This window comes from Corvus moneduloides, chromosome 7 (assembly GCF_009650955.1).
Source record: "Corvus moneduloides isolate bCorMon1 chromosome 7, bCorMon1.pri, whole genome shotgun sequence".
NCBI classification, from domain to species: domain Eukaryota; kingdom Metazoa; phylum Chordata; class Aves; order Passeriformes; family Corvidae; genus Corvus; species Corvus moneduloides.
The window spans coordinates 38,196,758-38,213,914 of NC_045482.1; the positions used below are offsets into that span (position 1 = coordinate 38,196,758).

The following is a 17,157-nucleotide window of genomic DNA, read 5'->3' on the forward strand; positions in this document are numbered from 1 at the left end:
TGGGCTGCTTTAACCCAAGTTTAACTTCATTGCACCTCTTCAACTTAAGGCAGGTGATTTATTTACTTCATCTGTCAGTGAGCTGACAAGAGGCAAAATGTTATAGAGCAGAGAGCACACAATCCCTTCATGTAAAATCCATTTAGGAGGCCTGGGATGATCCAAGGAGCCAGGAAAAATGGAAAGCAAGCAAGCTGGGAATGACCAGCAACTTTTCCACAGAACCTAGGATTTCTGCAGCTCTAAGTGAAATTATCAGCTGGAGGGTTAAAAACAAGTGCAGGTATTTTTCTGTATAATACATAAATAAATGCATTGCCAGAAAATACAGTAGAGGCCAAAAGTAAAAGTGAGTTTAAAATAGAAATTCATGGACTGTGGGTCTTTGGCTCACTGGCCAGCAGAGGAGGTTGCAGTTGCAGAGGAAGGAGCTGGCAAAGCCAAGGGAATTCAGAGGCAGGCAAGGAGTCAGGTCTCACTGATGCCTTTGGAAAGGCTCTTCCTTGGACACTCAGCTCCTTTCTCAGTAACGTGGACCTCTCACAAAACTGCAGAAGAGATGGAAAGGAAGGAAAAGGGAGAGAGGAGAAAGACCATGAAGCCGTAAAAGTTGGCAGGAGGACCAAGAAGCAGCTTTTTCCTGAGTTACTCAGAGCTAAAATCAATGGTCTCAGGCTGCTGGTGGCACTGAGCTCTCCACTGCTGAAATTTCATACTCCCACCTGATCCAGCTGCCAATACTGCTGATGGAATTAGGATTTCCAGAAAATCACTTGAGCTGAGCAACTCAGAACAGGGCAGAGAGGAGATACTTTGCACAGAAGCTGATCATTAAATGTTCCCTCTGAGCTGTTTATGGATCACTTCAGCACTGCCACCTCCTCACTCCTAAAATCCCTAAATCCTGCTCCAGCTCTTCTACACAACATCATTGTCCTTGCCCCAGTGCCCATGGTTCGGGTGTTTCAAACCTGACTTAGTGTTACGCACTACCAGAACAGCTCCTTCTCCCAGCTGGAATATCCTGAATATCCTGAACTGACTGGGAAGGGCAGAACATCCCAAAGATGCAGCAGACACCTACAAGGACTGAGGAGCTCCAAGGAAAGGAGGTGATGCCATGGACCAAGCCAGTGCTCCTAGCAAGGAAATCCAAATTATCCTCCCACAGCTCACCAAGAAATGCTCCAGCTGAAGGAGGAACCCTCCTTACAGTTCTTTTCCTGTATTTTATTTCAGCATTTCCTCAGCATTTCCTTCTTCAAACCACCTTTTTTTCAGTATTTTTGCCTGCAGTCAAAATATAATCTTATATAGAGAATATTTAAGAGCTGATTGTTCTTAGGTGTTGGGAAGACACGGAGACAGAATTCTTATGTTGAGCTAAGAAATCCTAGCCCAGCCATGGCAGAAATGCAGATGTGTGCACCCCTAGTAACACAGGAGCTGTGTCCCACTCTTCACAAAGCCAGAAGATCAGCTTTGATCATGCAGCAAACCCTCTGGCATTAAAAAAATGGAATAATTCACTGAAATGTTAGTAACACATGGGCAAAGCAGCATGAGAAGGACAGAGTTTCTCACCTCCCATCAAACCTGTGCTTCAGGAAGTCAAAGAGAGCTTTCTGCATCATGTCTGTCACCTTGGCAGAGGGGAGAAGATTGAGCAGGGGGACGGACAGGGAGAGAAAGAAGCCAAAAGGAAGGAAAGAGGTGAGTAGAAGGCAGGGATACAGCCAACAATCAACACCCTTGATGGGCAGCAACCATTCCAGTGCCATGCTCCTGGCACAGCACTCGGCAGTAAGTCCATGGAAGTCTCCTGCCTCACTGCTCCAGTGCAGAGCTGTCACTCTGTGTGCTCCTACTCTGACCTGCACTGAGCATTCCTCACCCCCTTCCACATCCAGCACCATCCCAAAGCCTCAGAGCATGGCACAACCACGTGGGATGTTTGCTGGACACACCACTTGGGCCTTTCCTACAGCAACGTTGTTCCAGTGGGCTTCAGACTTGAGGCGTGAGATTTGTCATGCTGGGGGACTGTTCTCAGAGAGGGATACCAGCAAAAAAATGGGATGTTCCCACTCCTGGACATAGGAACACATCTGAGATGCTCAGCCCCAAGAGCTGTCATCTCTGCCATCTGATTTACTGAGCAGCTCCTTGTCCTTTCCAGGACAACTCAGGCTGACAATTATTATCTGCCAGGCCAGGCAGGAGCTTGATCAAAGCCCCCAAGCCTCTCTGCCAGTTTACTTCTCTCTTCCAAACTGGTTCCTTCAGCATTTAGACAGAAAAGAACAGTCAAAACAATTTCCCCCAAGCAAGATCAAGCATTTTTGTTATGGAAATTAGTATTCTGTGTTACCATTTACACACATTTGTATGTTCAAGGTGTTGTGTTTAGTGTTGTTTTCTTTAAAAAAGAGACAGGGTGGCAGATTTGAAGAGGTTTTTGTTAACAAACAGCCTCTCTCCCCTCCAACCTCGAGAGGTAAATTGATCTGTGGTGCAGCACAGAGGGAATTTACTCCTGTCAAAAAACTTCCCCATCAAATTAAAAGGCAGAGAGCAGAACATGAAGTACCTGCTCTGCTGAGCTGCACCTTCAGTCACTCTTACATAAAAACAATGCCAGAACACTGCATTATGCCAAGGCTGTAACCTCCCAAAAAGAACCACTCCAATATGTTTAATAATATCCTATAAATTACTGACAACATTAATTAAGCTTAATGAAGTGTATGTTTGATTTTATGTTCATTTAGTTCCTGGTTCAGCACTTCCCAGATGGTTGAGCTCCCTAAACTGCCCTGCTACAAGTCTCTGCTCATTTAGCACGTGGTAAATGCTCACTTGAATCTGCAGCAGCCTAAAAAAAGGCTGTCCTGGTTATCTGGGCACGTTATCCTGCCCACTTCCACCTGGGGAACCTTTTAGGAGGGTTAAAGGTTTCTGTACAAATGTATTGGAATTTATTAATACAGTGAAAAAAGGGGAACAACAAGGAAGCTCCTTCAAATGTTTTGCTAATTAAGTTCAAAGCATGGGCTGGTTTGATGAACATTTTTCATGTGTACAGTCCAGCTCATTAATTTGGCTGCTTGTAGCAGACACAAATTCTTTTTCACTTGATTTAATTAGGAATGAGTGCACTGGAAAGAATGGATTTGCACTGTGCTTTAAAACAGTACAAGGTAGAAGTAACTCTTAGCTCTTATAGAACATTTTTGGTAATTATTTAAGCTAAATCACCTGAAATTATCATGAACCAGTTGCACTGAGCCACACACTGAATTACTGAGGATGACTGCAGATAATAAAAGTTGAATTAATTGCAAACAGCTGAGTTCATACCTCGTAGCCTTTGAGTGATGGGCCCACCAACACCACAGGTCTCATGGATGGCACTACATCATAGGGGGGAATGTGTTCTGTCTAGAGGGAAAAAACAACCCTTCAGATCATCAGCCACACAACATCCGTAGGGAAATCCTGGGAATTATGAATTAGAATGAAATAAAATGGAAACAAAAGCATTACTTACCACTTTTTGCTTCTGTTTTGCTAGAAGAACAAATGAGAACTTGGTTAAAACACATCCATGCAACCAGAAATCCCTTTGCCAAAGCACTTTGATTTCTCTCTGCACCTCCCTCTGCTCAGCCCTGACTAAACTGGGCAATCTGTGCATTAAACTGGGCAACCTGTGCATTAAACTGGGCATTCCGGGGCAGCTGCCACTGTTCCCAAGGCTTTTCCCAGCCCTTAGCAACTCCTGCATGGCTAGAAATAGATGTCCTCCTCCCCTGTGCATGCAAGCATTTTGCTGTAAAACATCTCAATAACTCAGCAAAGGGGGAAACCTGCATTTTTCATGTGTGGGTTTTTAAATAGAATTATTACAACACGAGGGTTTCCTTAAATAAATCCTGTTGTACCTGTGGCTGTAGGTGTGGCTCGAAATGTGCCAGAAACCATCTCTCCAAGGCTTGAAGAAGAATTCCCACTAGATTTCCTACAGCAGCAAAAAGAGCCCCGTTAACACCAGGTACCCCAAAATGTGGGAGGTTTTGGGAAGGAATTGCCCCATAAGGAATCTCAAGGTTATACAGATATAAATGACTCTAACTAACAAAGCTGCTCAAAAATGAACTTTTTATCATTATAATTTGGAATTTTATCATGTAAATCCAGGAGCATCTCACTGAGCTCAGTAATTTCTCTGTATATTGAGACCTGTATATCGGCTTCCTCTGAAGTTGTGTCAAAAATTATAAAATAAATTTGGATGCTGTTCAGCCATTCTGAAAGCATTTCCCCAGGTTTATCTCTCAGACCTTTTTCCAGGGATTTGCAATCTCCAGGTCTGGCAGGGTGGAGACTCAGAAACCTCAGGCTGGAAGATGAAGAATAAAGGATGGCAAAGCTGATCTTACAAAGTTTGACAAGTCTGGTTTGGGCCAAAATGGAGAGAAAAGAAAAAAAAAAGGGAAGAAAAAAGCCACAACTATAAGAAAAGCTGGGAAAAAATCTGGGAGACTTTGAGCATCAAGTTGACTTAAGGCCACGGGGACACAAAACCCGCAGAAATTCCTGTCATTATCCCTCACTGCTCTTTCCTAAAGTCAAACACGTTTTTTGTTTCTCATCACCAGCATCCCCCACGCCCGCTCTCCGCAAATCCGTATTTCCACTGGGAATCCCAAATCCAACACTGCAAATGCCCTGCAATAAACCAGCAGCGGGTGACCTTTGGAAATATTGCCCGGTGTGAGGAGGGATTTGAAATGATTTGCAAAGGTCAGGGCACTCTCACCCTCCGTGGAAGCGGCCCCTCTTCTGCTCCTGCTGGATGCGGATGTTCTCCAGGCGCAGCGGGCTCGGGATGAAGCCGATCTCGCAGCCCTCCTTCACCAGCCTCCCTATCCACCAGTCATTGTTGTATTTCTGCAACACAGGCAGCACTGGCATCACCTCTCCAGCTCCCAGATTCTCTCCCTTTGTTATCCACACTCCTGAACTCCACACTGGATAACAAACCTGATGCTGTGATGATTTTTGTCTTTTCTTTTATACCCCTGTTACACTTTTTTACACCTTCTGTATTCTCAGTGCTTTTTGCCTCCATTCTTGGCCTTGTTTGTTCAGCTGGGAGACTCAACATCTCAGAAGCTTTGTAGTTAGGGGTGCTTTCAGGTGCATTCAACCTGGACGTGTGCACCTAAGGATCCTTAGAATAAATACCAAGGTAAAATCCCTTTTCCCCTTCTAACCTTCTAACTCTTGATTTTAAGACCAGGAAAAGGCATCAAACCAGGCTCACACCGATGTGGGAGACCAGAGCACTGAGGCTGTTTCCCCTCGTCCTGTCCCTTGCTGATTTAATTTCAAGGTTGATTTAATGAGCAGAACCATTTCTTTGAGCTGAGGCCACCAAACAACCTCCCAGCAGCCACATGAAGCAGGCAAACATAAAAATAACACCTTCAGCTTCCCATCAAATATTGGTTGTCGTATTTAATGGTCTAGACAAAAGATCACCACTTTCCCTTCCTCCTTTCCAGGTATTTGTATGGACGTTATTAACAGGTTATGACAGATTGAGAAAAATTCACCTTTAGGAAGAAACTTTAATATATAACTAAAGTATAGCATTTTATCACTGACCTTCAGTAACATATATTTTTCTGCTTTATTGAAAGTCTGTCTATCCCTAATGATGGAAAGATGAAAAGCAGTATCCTGGTGGATACTGGAGTGGAAAAGGATTTGTTGTAGCTGCTGCCAGCAGAGCTTTTGAAGGAAAGTATCTGAAAAGCCTCTCCTCTGTTCTGCTTCATTAGGCAGCTCAGTGTTCAAAAGAAACATTGCTTTTCACAACTGACTTTGGAGTCATTAAGAGCAGCACGAGTAAATGGGTTTTGTTTGCCTGCCTCGAGGAAAAAGCTATCACAAAGATCTCATCTCCAAGATCATCACTGCTCCTGGCTCCACATTTGCAAGCACTTCAGCTCTTGCAGGAACACAGAAACACCATGTCCCTGCTGTCAAAGGTACAGCAGTGCCTGGTGATGACTCTGAAACACAGAGCCTCAGCACTGAAAAATAAATGGGTTTTTATCAACCCATACATTTGAACATTAACCCAATCATAAACACAAACATTAACATATAATAAACTAAGGGAATGCAATCCTCATACCCTGAAAAACCTCTTTATCCTCTTTTATATATTTAGGCAAGAGGTTCCATTATTTTATCATTCCAGCTAAGTATTTATTCCTCCTGCTGTTCTGACCTTGGTTCAGACAGTGGCAGTGAGCAAAGCTTAACCTGAAGCATGTTAAATTACAGAACTGCTTCCAGTCTGTGAACCAGACAAATCCTTCAGGATCCTGCATTCTGCTGTTGGAAATCAGTGAACTGAGAGGTTGTGGAGTCCCCATCCCTGGCAGTGCCCAAGGCCAGGTTGGACAGGGCTGGGAGCAGCCTGGGACAGTGGGAGGTGTCCCTGCCATGGCAGGGGTGGCACTGGATGGGCTTTGAGGTCACTCTGACTCTACAAAATGAACCCCCATAGAACCTGAGTTCCATGGGCACTGCCTGCTCCAGTTTGGCTCTAAAGGTACAGCTTGACCATGGGAATTTTTCTTCATCGACCTCTGAGTGATGCATCTAGCCATGGGATCAGAATCAGCCCCTCTGGAGAGGGATTCTGGATAAGGGCTGGAGGGACAGGACACAGGGAATGGCTTCCCAATGCCAGAGGGCAGGGATGGATGGGAGATTGGGGAGGAACTGTTCCCTGGGAGGGGGGTGAGGCCCTGGCACAGGGTGCCCAGAGCAGCTGTGGCTGCCCCTGGATCCCTGGCAGTGTCCACTTCCCAGGTTGGGCTTGGAGCAACCTGGGATAATGGAAGTGTCCCTGCCCATTTTAAGGTCCTTTCCATCCCAAAGCAGTCCAGGGTTATGCTGAGAGCATCTGAACACACAAATGCCAAGGATGCAGTGAGGAACACAGGATTTATCTGCATTAGGTCATTCCCTCCCCTCTGTTCCTCAGTGTGTGGGAGGAGCACGTTCCCTCCCCGTGGTTGCCATGCCCATGATTCCTTCTGCTCTGTCAGGAATTGTTGCCATTTCATCCTTTAAGCAAGCACAGAATGTATAGTTTGGAGGAGACAGATGAGACATACAAGACACGTCCTCAAAATAGCAACTCCTTGCTCACTGCCTCTGTTCCATCCTGCCTGAGGGTGCCTCGACTTTGTACCCAGCTTAGCATCATTCCCAAATCTGGAACCATTGTTCTGGTCCGAGCAGGCCCTGCCAGATCACTGAAAAACAAATCCTGCAAAGCCTTTTTGCAGCATGGGGAACCATTCCCCAAATCCTACTGAGATAGAGCTCCGGGCGGGCCGAGCTGACAAATACCAGTAAGCAGATGGTTTACAGCTTAGTGGCAGTGTGATCCCGGGTTTTCAGACCTTGGAAGACAACTCACGAAATGCCAAGACATGGATTTGGGACACTTGTCTGGAAAAAAGTACAGGGCAGCATGACAAGAGCTTAGAGTGTGCAACTCAATCAGTGCCCTGACAATAAAGGTGGCCACATTTAAGAAAAACCAAGATTAACTGGAAAAAGGGAATTTACAGGCTCTCCCTCTCAGAGAGAGGGGATGTAAAGCAATTCCCTGTTCCAGCACCAGAGGAGGGGCAGAAGCAGGTGTTTTCCTCCTGAATGTGCTCTGTCTAAGGGAGATCAGTGCTCTGGAGTGATGATGAACACGTGTTCAAAGAAAGACACAGATGAATACTGAACACCCCAAAATAAACCCAAAATGCAGAGACGAAAAAGTGCTTTTGCAAGCTGCAAGCCTCTGTACCAATCTACAGCACAACGGGGGGTTATGCAAATGTGGAGGACTCACTTCAGATAAAAAATTGCAGAAAATATGCTCAGCATGCAATAAAATGCAATTTTCTCTACCAAAGCCATACTCAGGGCTCATTTATTCCCATTTTTCCCCTTATTTTTGCATCTGTCCTCTTCAGGATTTTCTTTTCTTGCTGTATTATTCTAAGTGTTACTTCCTCCCTGGAAGGGAGCCTATCTGGTGCTTTCTGAAGATGTGCTGTGACCTGGTGTGACCTGGTGCTGCTCCACTTCCTGCTCAGTGGAATCCCTTTTCACTACACCATCTCTGATCCATCACAAACTTGCTCTGATGAAAAGAATCTCAATGCACCAGGCTGAAGGGTATTATTTCCTTCCTGTGTGATCAAATTCCAACAAGTTGGTAACACCAAGTGTTCCAAAAGGGCAGGATAACCAGCCCAGGGTGCAGGAGCTCCACAAGGGCTGAAGAACCACCTCACCATGCCCTCCTGCCTCCTCCCAGCTCTCGTGGATATGGCTCAGCTGTTCAAATCAAAGCCCTTGGCCTGTAAGAAGATTCCCTTTCCCATCCCCTTTTCCTTGGTTTTACCTCTTTAATGTGGAGGAAGTCCTTGGCATCGAAGGAGATGGCAGTGCTTGGGACAGGAACATCTTCATCCAGAGCTCCACAGTAACTCACGTTGGTCTTGACAGCAAATGCTACTGGTTTGGACTACAAACAGAAAAACACATCACAAGCACTGGAAACTCTTCATCCATAAAAATTCAGCCCTAATAATTTCACCCAGGCCAGCAGAGCTCAGCTCCCTGGAGAATATGCCCATTTAGAGGACAATATTTGCACTGTTATTGCCCAGACATCTCTGTGGTTTATCTGACTCAACTGCCAAACTATTTCAAAAGAGAGTGTGAGTTTTAACAGCAGGCAGAAGGTGAATGGCACATGATGGAGTGAAAAAGAACACACCTTGGCCCTCTCAAGCTGGATGGCTGCTTGCTGCTCCCTTTCCTGGCGGATTGCTTCCCTGTCCTCTTCCAAAGAGACATCAGAGTCTGAGGGTCTGCTCGTGTATGAATCTGCTGAGCCCTGAAAGGCAATTCAGGTCACTAAGAAAACACAGGTAAGGGAACAGAAACACCCACCCCAGTCAAATTTTAAAAGTACTTTTAAAATAATTTGTTTCTTCATTTTTTGAGTGGGTTTTACAAAGACAAAAATCCTGAGAAAACCTCTCTCCTTCACTTTCTTACTGACACAGGGAAATCCAGCTCAGCTGTGGGCACTGTCCAAAAGTCCTTATAATACTCCTATCCTGTTTGACAACCTCAGACTCAGGATTGTCAAGGGTTAGGTCACATCAAATATAATTAAGGAATTAAAAAGCTTGGTTTGAATCATCCCTCCCCATGAATACGCTCCATTGTGTAAGGGCTTTGTTCCCACTCACACAGAGCTTTGTTCTGGGCTTCCAGGGGGAAAAAGTGGCAAAAATTACATTATTAAAGCTGCTCAACAGGCCAACACCACAGCTCTGTATCAATACAACATGAAACCAGCACATCCAGACAGCAGCAGAGAGCATCAGCCTGTGAGGGTGGAAAGAAGGTGCTGCCACAGCTGGATTTTTTTGCCATTTTTTGGACATTTTTCAGGATACCTGGCACCCCCTGAAGTGTGGAGTGGCTCCTCTCTTTGTAGAGACCAGCCTGACTCCAGCATCCCACACCCCTGATCTTTATGCGTGTGTGGAGCCACTGGAGACAGGGCTTTAACCCTGCAAAACAGGGAATGTTTATTCCTGATGAATCTGTGGCTCTGTGTGTTCCAACAGAGCCACTCTACAGCATTATATCCTTAATTTTTTTTTCCTTCCATTGATTTATATCCTGCAGCACAGGGACACATTTGCTGCAGAAGTCAATATTCTTACTGCCCATGTAAACTCACATATCGTTAAACAGTGCTGTGAATACACGGCCATTGCTGTGGATCCCTGTCCATCCCTGTGGATCCCTGTGGATCCCTGTCCATCCCTGTGGATCCACATCCATCAGAAGACTTCTGGCTACGAAGGAGGAGCCTGTGCTCTCTCCTTGTTCCATACCCATAACTTGGCCTGTCACTGGGAAAGGCAGATTTCCTCCTGGGCAAGAACAGGATTTGCCAACAGGAGCTTTACCCACAGCTGTGATTTTAAACACACCAGAAAATTCCTTCCAGGACATCCCACACCCAGGGAGAGCTGGGAAGACACATGAGTTCAGGGTCCTGAGCTGGAACAAGTTGAGCATCCCCAGGCTGAACACTGGCATTAGGAGCTGGCAGCAGCTCAGCTTTTCCCAGCTGGGAAGCCACACATCCTGCTCTTCCTTCTGCTTCCTTCGGGATGTAGCAGAGACCAGGGAACTCAGATGCCACAGCACTTGGCCAGGCCCCACCACAGGCACATCTCAATGCCTGAGCACCCTTTCTATGGGGAAATTCCTGTTGATGTCCACCCTGAGCCTCCCCTGGCCCAGCCTGAGGCCGTTCCCTCTCCTCCTGTCCCTGTTCCCTGGCAGCAGAGCCCGACCCCCCCGGCTGCCTCCTCCTGTCAGGGACTTGTGCAGAGCCACAAGGGCCCCCCTGAGCCTCCTTTGCTCCAGCCTGAGCCCCTTTCCAGCTCCCTCAGGAATTCTCCAGCCCCTTCCCAGCTCCGTTCCCTTCCCTGGACTCCTCCAGCCCCTCAGGATCCCCCTTGTCCCAGAGCTGTCTCCAGCACTGGAGGTGCCCCAGCAGCGCCAGCACAGGGACGGGCACTGCCCTGGGGCTGTGTCACACCAGGGCTGGCACAGCCCAGGGGCCACTGGCCTCTTGCCCACCTGGGCACCCCTGGGGCACTGCTGGCTCTTTATTCATTCAGGTCTGATGTGATCCAGCATAGCTCAGTGAGGGAATTTAACAGGACCAGACCACAGTGCCCATACTGGTTTTTACTGGTGTGTGTTTGAACAGTGACTTATTTACTGCTGTCAGAACAAAACAGCCTCAACCAGAGCAGCTGATGCTGCCAGGCCACCCCCGGCTGCTCTGCCAGGCTGAGCAGTGCCTGTGTGCCAAGTGATAGGGATTGGTACAATCACATCCGCATGATCCCGGCTCTCCCAAGTTGTTCCAAACAGCAAGTGGCTTATCTGGAAGATGCAGCCCCAGGACTGTGACTCACATGATGCTGAGCTGCAGCCTCACACTGAAAATAAGGCACCATTCTGCAAATAGCAGCAAGAGGGGCAGAAAAGGAGCCAAACTTGTACTGAATTTTTGGTTCTGTTTGAAATGTTTGATTGAAGATCAGAATTATTGCCAGAAATATTGTGGAATATTGACAGAATATTGTCCAACAATCCAACACAAACACTGCTGTCTGCTCAGCACCAAGTGCAGTGAGTTCTGCTCTGACAGCTCCTACTTGCTGAAACTGCAACAGGGAAGTGAGAGGAAAAGGAGGAGGAAAGCCATTTCCCATCTTTTTTTTTGTACACCAAAATGTTCCCAAAGGAAGAATTTCTTCATGGAAAGGGTGGTCAGACACTGGAAGGGGCTGCCCAGGGAATGGTGGAGTCTCCATCCCTGGAGGTGTCCAAGAAAGGACTGGATGTGGCACTCAGTGCTCTGGGCTGGTGACAAGGTGGGGGTTTGGGCACAGCTTGATCTTGGAGGGCTTTTCCAAACTTGGTGATTCTGGGATTCTGTAAAAAGATGCTTTGACTTCTTTATTTTCACATTGCTTAGAGCAGCAGGCCAATCATCTGGGGATAACACCCGTGTCCACAGTTTCACACATAGTATTCAAGGACCAATTATCAATCCTACCCCTATCTCACAGCCCTCTGGGAAACAGAGGAACTTTGTCAAGTGGGGCTTCAGTGAGTTCAAGTGACACCAGATTTGGCAATTTGAAAGAAAAAGGCTTTTCTAGATAATTACATTATCCAAGGCAATGAAAGACTTGTTCTTACTTTATACTTTGGGCTCCTGTGAATTCATTTTTTGTGCAATTTATTACTTATTTTCTCCCTCTCTCATCAATTAGTGTAATTCAGCTTTGCTAAAAATGCGGAGGTCTGAAGCAACCCCAAAAATGCCAGGGAGAAGGGTAAAGCAGAAAGAACAGGGGGTCTGTTTGTTTGCATTCTCCTCACTGACTGGTCTTACACTTGAGGCTGCCGTGGTGGAAAGGGTGACACAATATTCCTGGTGAATGGGAATGCCCCAGCATTTCAGGGAGGAAGAGGTGACATGAATCCTTCTCCTGGACACTACAACATCCAGCCAGGTCCAGCCTTTGTGTTCACTGAAGGAAGAGTCAACCTTTAGCTGTTATAGCTAAAAAATAAAGACTTACTGAGCTTGCAAATAATTTTCCCCAAGTGCCATAAATCCACAGCTCCGGACTGCTCTCCCTCCATCCATAAGCAATGCTCTGTCACACTGCTCGTGCAATTAAAGCAGCGATCCATTAGCAGCTCCAATCAGCCAGATGACAGGCAGCCTCTCCTGAAAAGATTGAAGGTGCTGCGGGGTCCATCCCAACGCGGAGAGCCTCTGGGAAAACATCCCTGCTCACCAAGAGCTCCTGCCTTCGGCATTAGGCCAGACAGTGCCTTCTTGCAGCATCCCTCTCCCCAGACAGCCCAGCCACGGGCACTGGGATGCACCCCTGCCTCCTGGATCGGGCACACAGGGAAGCAGCCGTGCCAGGGGGAGGACAAGCCCCGGGCTCTGTGCTCAGACACACGCGTTGTGTTCGGCTGAGAACACGAGGGATGTCAGAGCAGGAGCGCAGGGTTCACTCTGAACCCACAGCGCTGGCAGATCACAAAGGAGCAGAAGTGGCAGCGCTCCTCCAGGCAGCCAATTATTGGGAATGGTTTGCTGGAGTTGGAATGGTATCTGAGCTGGGGACAGCATGGAATGCTTCACGGGAAAAATGAGCCCTCCTGTCCCATCCTCTCCTCCTGTGCTCCTCTTCCTTCCCCCCCAACACCAATCCCACCTGGTGCCTCCCAGCTTCCTGGAAGGTTTTTGGATGCTCAAAGCAGTCTCATCCTGCAAGACACAGGAAGCCAAATTCCCAAAGATCCCAAAGGTCCTGTCCTGATGCCGAACTCAGAGATTATCCAGCAGACCAAAGAGCTGAACCAGAGGTTGCTCCAATGCTTTTAAACTGGTCAGGAGCTCAACTAAACATTTTTCAGCAGACATGGAATGCCAGACTGGTTTGGGTTGGGAGGGACCTCAAAGCTCATCTCATTCCAGGGCAGGGACATCTTTCACTATTCCAGGCTGCTCCAAGCCCCAGCCAGCTTCGCCTTGGGCACTGCCAGGGATCCAGGGGCAGCCCCAGCTGCTCTGGGCACCCCGTGCCAGGGCCTGCCCACCCTCCCAGGGAACAATTCCCAATTCCCAATCTCCCATCCATCCCTGCCCTCTGGCAGTGGGAAGCCATTCCCTGTGTCCTGTCCCTCCAGGCCTTGTCCCCAGTCCCTCTCCAGCTCTCCCGGAGCCCCTTTAGGCCCTGCAAGGGGCTCTAAGCTCTCCCTGTGTCCTTCCCTTCTCCAGGTGAATATTCCCAGCTCTCCATGCCCTTGCACTGGCAGGAAGCTTCCATCAGCCCATCCTCCCTTTCACCCAAAACAAATTCATCAGAAACTGGAGCCTCAACTTGAAAAAAGCCCAAGTGTCCTCAGTCCTCTGCAAGTTCCCGGGAGAATCAAGGCCACATCCCTCCCTCACGAGTTCCCAGAGACCTGACAAAGCTCCTGATGCAGCACAAGGAGAACAAACAGGCACAGGGATGGCTGCAGGGCCATATGCTGCCATATGCCACTGGTGTTCCAGAAATGATCTAAAAAACCTCACAAAACTCACAGGAGAGTTATTCCTTGGGGATGGCAGCTCACTCCAAGCCCCAACATGAAGATCTCCCTGGTCGAAGTGCACAACAGCAGGTTTAACTCATGGGTTACTACTAGAAGTATGTCATGGAGATGAGGGTTACAGAAAATGAGTATTAACTCATTTTTACATGAAAACAAGAACCAGAAGTTGAGGATTTAAGAAAACACCATGTTTTCAATACCAGTGGCCACCGCAGTTGGTGCTCATCTCATCCCAGCACTCAGGGTGGGCAGCTAAATTTAATTACTGGGCGGGTGATGTAATTAATTAAAAGGCAAATCGAAAACAGTGGGGATCTCTTCCTTTGGCGTGAAAACCTTGCTGTGCTGCAACGGAAACCGGGGCCAGGAAAATCTGCGTGTGCCCAGTAAAATACTGCAGAGCCCTATCCCAGACTGGAGGGAGCATTCCATGGGAGCTGCAGGCAGGAGCAGCAACCCTGTGCAGCAGGGAAACCAAAGGAGTTATTCCCATGTGGAAAGGGGTGTAGGGATTACACTGGCAGCACAGCCCCTATTTTGCTTTTAATATCCTTTAGAATTATTAATATCCCCCTCGAATTACAAAATCCTTTCCAGCTACTGCAATGTTAAATAGGGAGGTCCAGCAGCAGAGAGGTTCAGTGGGACTTTTCCACAAATTCCCATGTGAATGTGGCACTGAAGTCCAACCAGGACAAGGTTCAGTTCCCAAGCAAATGATTCTCTTGCTGAATCCCCAACACACCCAAGGCAGCTGCACAACCGCCTGGCATTGAGTTGTGATTTCAGAATCAAATGCTCAGCAATTATTTCCTTCTATATGTTTGGTAAATTTATTTAAGACAACTCATTAGGTGTCTCAGCAATTTGGAAATTACTAGGTAGTCAGAACATGTTTTTTTTCTTTGGGAATACTAATTATTAGAAAATAGGGCAATTCTTCCAACATCTCCTGATCTCTTTTTTTACCCTGGATTTCAAATCTTGCAGTCTATCTCCTTTCTCCAGCTGCCTTCAGTTCAGCACAGATTGTGTTGCTACATTTAAGAAACAGAGTTTAAAAAAAATACTAGTAATATATATCTATATTTACTGCCAAAATACTCCCATCTTTTTTGGTAATGTTCAAATGAACATGCAAGGCACAAGATTTTGCTTAGCAGGCACTGCAGGTACACACGAAGCCTGAGCTAGTGGTTAGAGAATAGATGAGCTGCTCTGAACTTTTCACAGCTTAAAAATTCAGCTCTTCCTACTCAAAGGAGCACCCAAAGCACTTTTCCCGCAGTCTCGGGGCAAAGGGAAAGGTGAGGATCACAGCCAGAGGGATGGCTACAGGCTCAGGTGGTTTTCACCCAACAAAGTGTTCAAAATTTGAACACACAAACCTTTCAAATTCCATGTTTTTGTTCAGCCATAAAGCAGCAAAGATCTGCCTGGGAATGCTCAGATCTGTGCTTTATTCCAAATGCTCCATGTGAGACCTGGGATTGAATCAACACCTGAGCACCTCCAGTCTGAATTCTGCTTCAACCTCTGCAGCTGGTCCCTCTTTTTTAGGAAAGCTATTCAGCAGTCCCAGGAGAGAAAAAAGGTGTTATCTTTCCCTCATAAAAGGCACCAAACTAAAGCTGCAACGGCACAGAGACACTGCTTTATTTTTTCTAATTACTTCAGCTCTTGAAAGCATTGAATGATCTTCCAAGGCTCTGGGGAAGCTGCTGCTGTTGGGTTTGATGAAACCTGGTAATAAAAGTGCACCTGGTATCCTAAATGAGCTCTCCTGTAAGGAGGCTGCTCTGTGTCTGTCCCACATAACACACTGGGAAGTCAAGAATGTTCCATAAGTCTTGGGGAATAAAAACAACTACAAATACTGCCCCCAAACTAAACTTAATCATCCTCCCAACTACACAGGCATCTGTGGCTGCCATATGTGGTCTGCCACAGCATTCCCTCAGACATGCAGTGGCAAGGCTTCAGCCAGGAAGTGCTGGAATAACGTGGTGTATTCCTAAATCACCCTCCCATCACCCTGCTATGCTGGCTGGGATGGAGAGCTCCTGCTGACAGGGGTGGATCACTTTTTTTAAAAAAAAATATCACACCTCCATCTAGTTACTGCAACAGGGACATTTAACTTGGGATCTGCAAGAGGATGAGCTCCCATTTCTCCTCTTACTTAACTCTGTTCCAGTTTGTCTCTACTTCCCTTTTGTTTTCACGTAGCTTAGCTTGGTTTGCTCTCCCTGGGGCACTCCTGTCACCAGGGCACCTTTGGGAAATCCAGGCTGACCTGTGCCAAGCTGGGCCTGCTCATATCCTGTCCTGGGACTGCTCTCAGACATCACAGAATCCCAGAATCCCAGACTGGTCTGGGTTGGAAGGGAGCTTAAACCTCATCCAGTGCCACCCCTGCCATGGGCAGGGACACCTCCCACTGTCCCAGGCTGCTCCAAGCCCCAATGTCCAGCCTGGCCTTGGGCACTGCCAGGGATCCAGGGGCAGCCCCAGCTGCTCTGGGCACCCTGTGCCAGGGCCTGCCCGCCCTCCCAGGGAACAATTCCTTCCCAATATCCCATCCATCCCTGCCCGCTGGCAGTGGGAAGCCATTCCCCAAAGTCCCTCTCCCTCATTTTTATAATCCCCCTTGGGGTTCTGGAAGGCCACAGTGAGGTGTCCCCAAAGCCTTTTCTTCTCCAGGCTGAACAAAGGAAAAATTTTCAGTTTATTTTCCTGGAGAAATAGTCAGCAGCACCCATTCATTGGCTAAAATGATTTTTCAACTTCCCAACAAATAAAACCAATCCATGTGTCCTTGGGTTTCAAACACACATGGAATATTTCAGTCCCCAAAGTGGGGATGTGAAGTACAATAATCTTTGGGGTATTCTACATGTGAGGAATGAAGTGGAATTTTCCTCAGTGTTGAGAAGATCCTTCCCACCTGTCTGCTTTCACTGCATGCTCCTCCTAATTCCAACAGCTAATTTAAAGAATATACATCTTTTTTAAGGATTCTGATGATTACAGTGTCCTGATTTCCTTCTAGCGTGGTGTCACCACTTCCCACACCATCAGGCTTTACACAACCAAAATAACCATGAATATTTATTTTACTTTTTTCAACAGAAGTGGTTGAGAACGTCACCGAATCACAGAACCAGACTGCCATCTTCAACAGAATTATAGGAAAATTACTTTGTTTAAAATGTTCATGCTGGGTAGTGAATGGGAAGGAATTGTGGCATGCTGGGAGGGCATTGTTGAAATGAATTTCACGCTGCTTAATTTAAGCCAAGCAACTGATGGAGTTTGGGCTTAGGC

At 47.0% G+C, this 17,157-nt stretch overlaps 1 protein-coding gene across 8 annotated transcripts in view; it reads right to left on the reverse strand.

Moving 5' to 3' along the window:
• CACNB4 (calcium voltage-gated channel auxiliary subunit beta 4) overlaps window positions 1-17,157 on the reverse strand; it is a 77,962-nt gene that overhangs the window by 16,178 nt on the left and 44,627 nt on the right. For all 8 annotated transcript variants that reach the window (XR_004241193.1, XR_004241196.1, XR_004241195.1 and 5 more), the window contains 7 exons: window positions 8,876-8,995; window positions 8,498-8,620; window positions 4,823-4,953; window positions 3,945-4,021; window positions 3,551-3,570; window positions 3,361-3,441; window positions 1,585-1,643 (listed from right to left, as the gene is read on the reverse strand). Coding sequence is in view for 5 of the 8 variants with exons in the window: in XM_032114128.1 (XP_031970019.1) it covers window positions 1,585-1,643; window positions 3,361-3,441; window positions 3,551-3,570; window positions 3,945-4,021; window positions 4,823-4,953; window positions 8,498-8,620; window positions 8,876-8,995 (611 nt within the window). In the remaining 3 variants the exon portion in view is untranslated. The remainder of the gene's footprint in view (window positions 1-1,584; window positions 1,644-3,360; window positions 3,442-3,550; window positions 3,571-3,944; window positions 4,022-4,822; window positions 4,954-8,497; window positions 8,621-8,875; window positions 8,996-17,157) is intronic.